This window comes from Mesitornis unicolor, unplaced genomic scaffold (genome assembly GCF_000695765.1).
Source record: "Mesitornis unicolor isolate BGI_N332 unplaced genomic scaffold, ASM69576v1 scaffold32371, whole genome shotgun sequence".
Lineage (NCBI taxonomy): Eukaryota > Metazoa > Chordata > Aves > Mesitornithiformes > Mesitornithidae > Mesitornis > Mesitornis unicolor.
In genome coordinates, this window is record NW_010166302.1 from 2,355 (window position 1) to 3,010 (window position 656).

General features: G+C 62.5%; 1 protein-coding gene across 1 annotated transcript in view; it reads left to right on the top strand.

Moving 5' to 3' along the window:
• Positions 1–425: 425 nt before the first annotated feature.
• LOC104548803 (transcription elongation factor A protein 3-like) overlaps positions 426–656 on the top strand; it is a 3,022-nt gene continuing 2,791 nt past the window's right edge. The window contains exon 1 of the mRNA XM_010194921.1: positions 426–494. Within this exon, the coding sequence (XP_010193223.1) occupies positions 426–494 (69 nt within the window). The remainder of the gene's footprint in view (positions 495–656) is intronic.

The following is a 656-nucleotide window of genomic DNA, read 5'->3' on the forward strand; positions in this document are numbered from 1 at the left end:
GCTGTCCCGACACCAGCACCACAGCCCGGGTCTCCTCCCTGTCCACACCACCGGGCTCCAGCCCCATCCCAAACAGCCCCCTGAGACCCCCAGCTCCCCTCCTGTCCGTCCCGGTGCACCCCAGCCTGTGCCTCCCCCCTGCTCTGGCAGTCGTGGCCCTGCCTGGCTCTCGGGGCTATATTTATCCCTCCCTGTGCTATTTCGCCTGCCTGGCAGGAGTTTATAACTGGCCGGGACAGCCCCACCTCCTTTCTGCTTTCTCTCCCTTCCCTTCGCTTTCTTTTCCCCCTTTCCAGCCCGGCCGCTTCGCTTGCCCTCCCACCCCGGCACGATCCCCCCCATGCTGGCAGCAGCCGACTGGGCCCATTCCCCCCTTGGCTTTGCTCCGACAGCTGCCGAAGCCCGGGGAGCGCTGAGCCGCCAGCATGGGGCCTGCTGAGGAGCTGGTCCGGATCGCCAAGAAATTGGATAAGATGGTGGCCAGGAAGAGCACGGTAAGGCGGGTGTGCGAGTTTACACACACGTGTGGGTTTACACACCTGTATATTTACGTGTGTGTGCATCTTGAACGTGCCTGTGTGTATTTGCACACGTGTGCACGTGTGTTTGGGCATTGCAACGTGGCTTGGGGCAGGGGAGAGAGGGAAAGGGTGGTT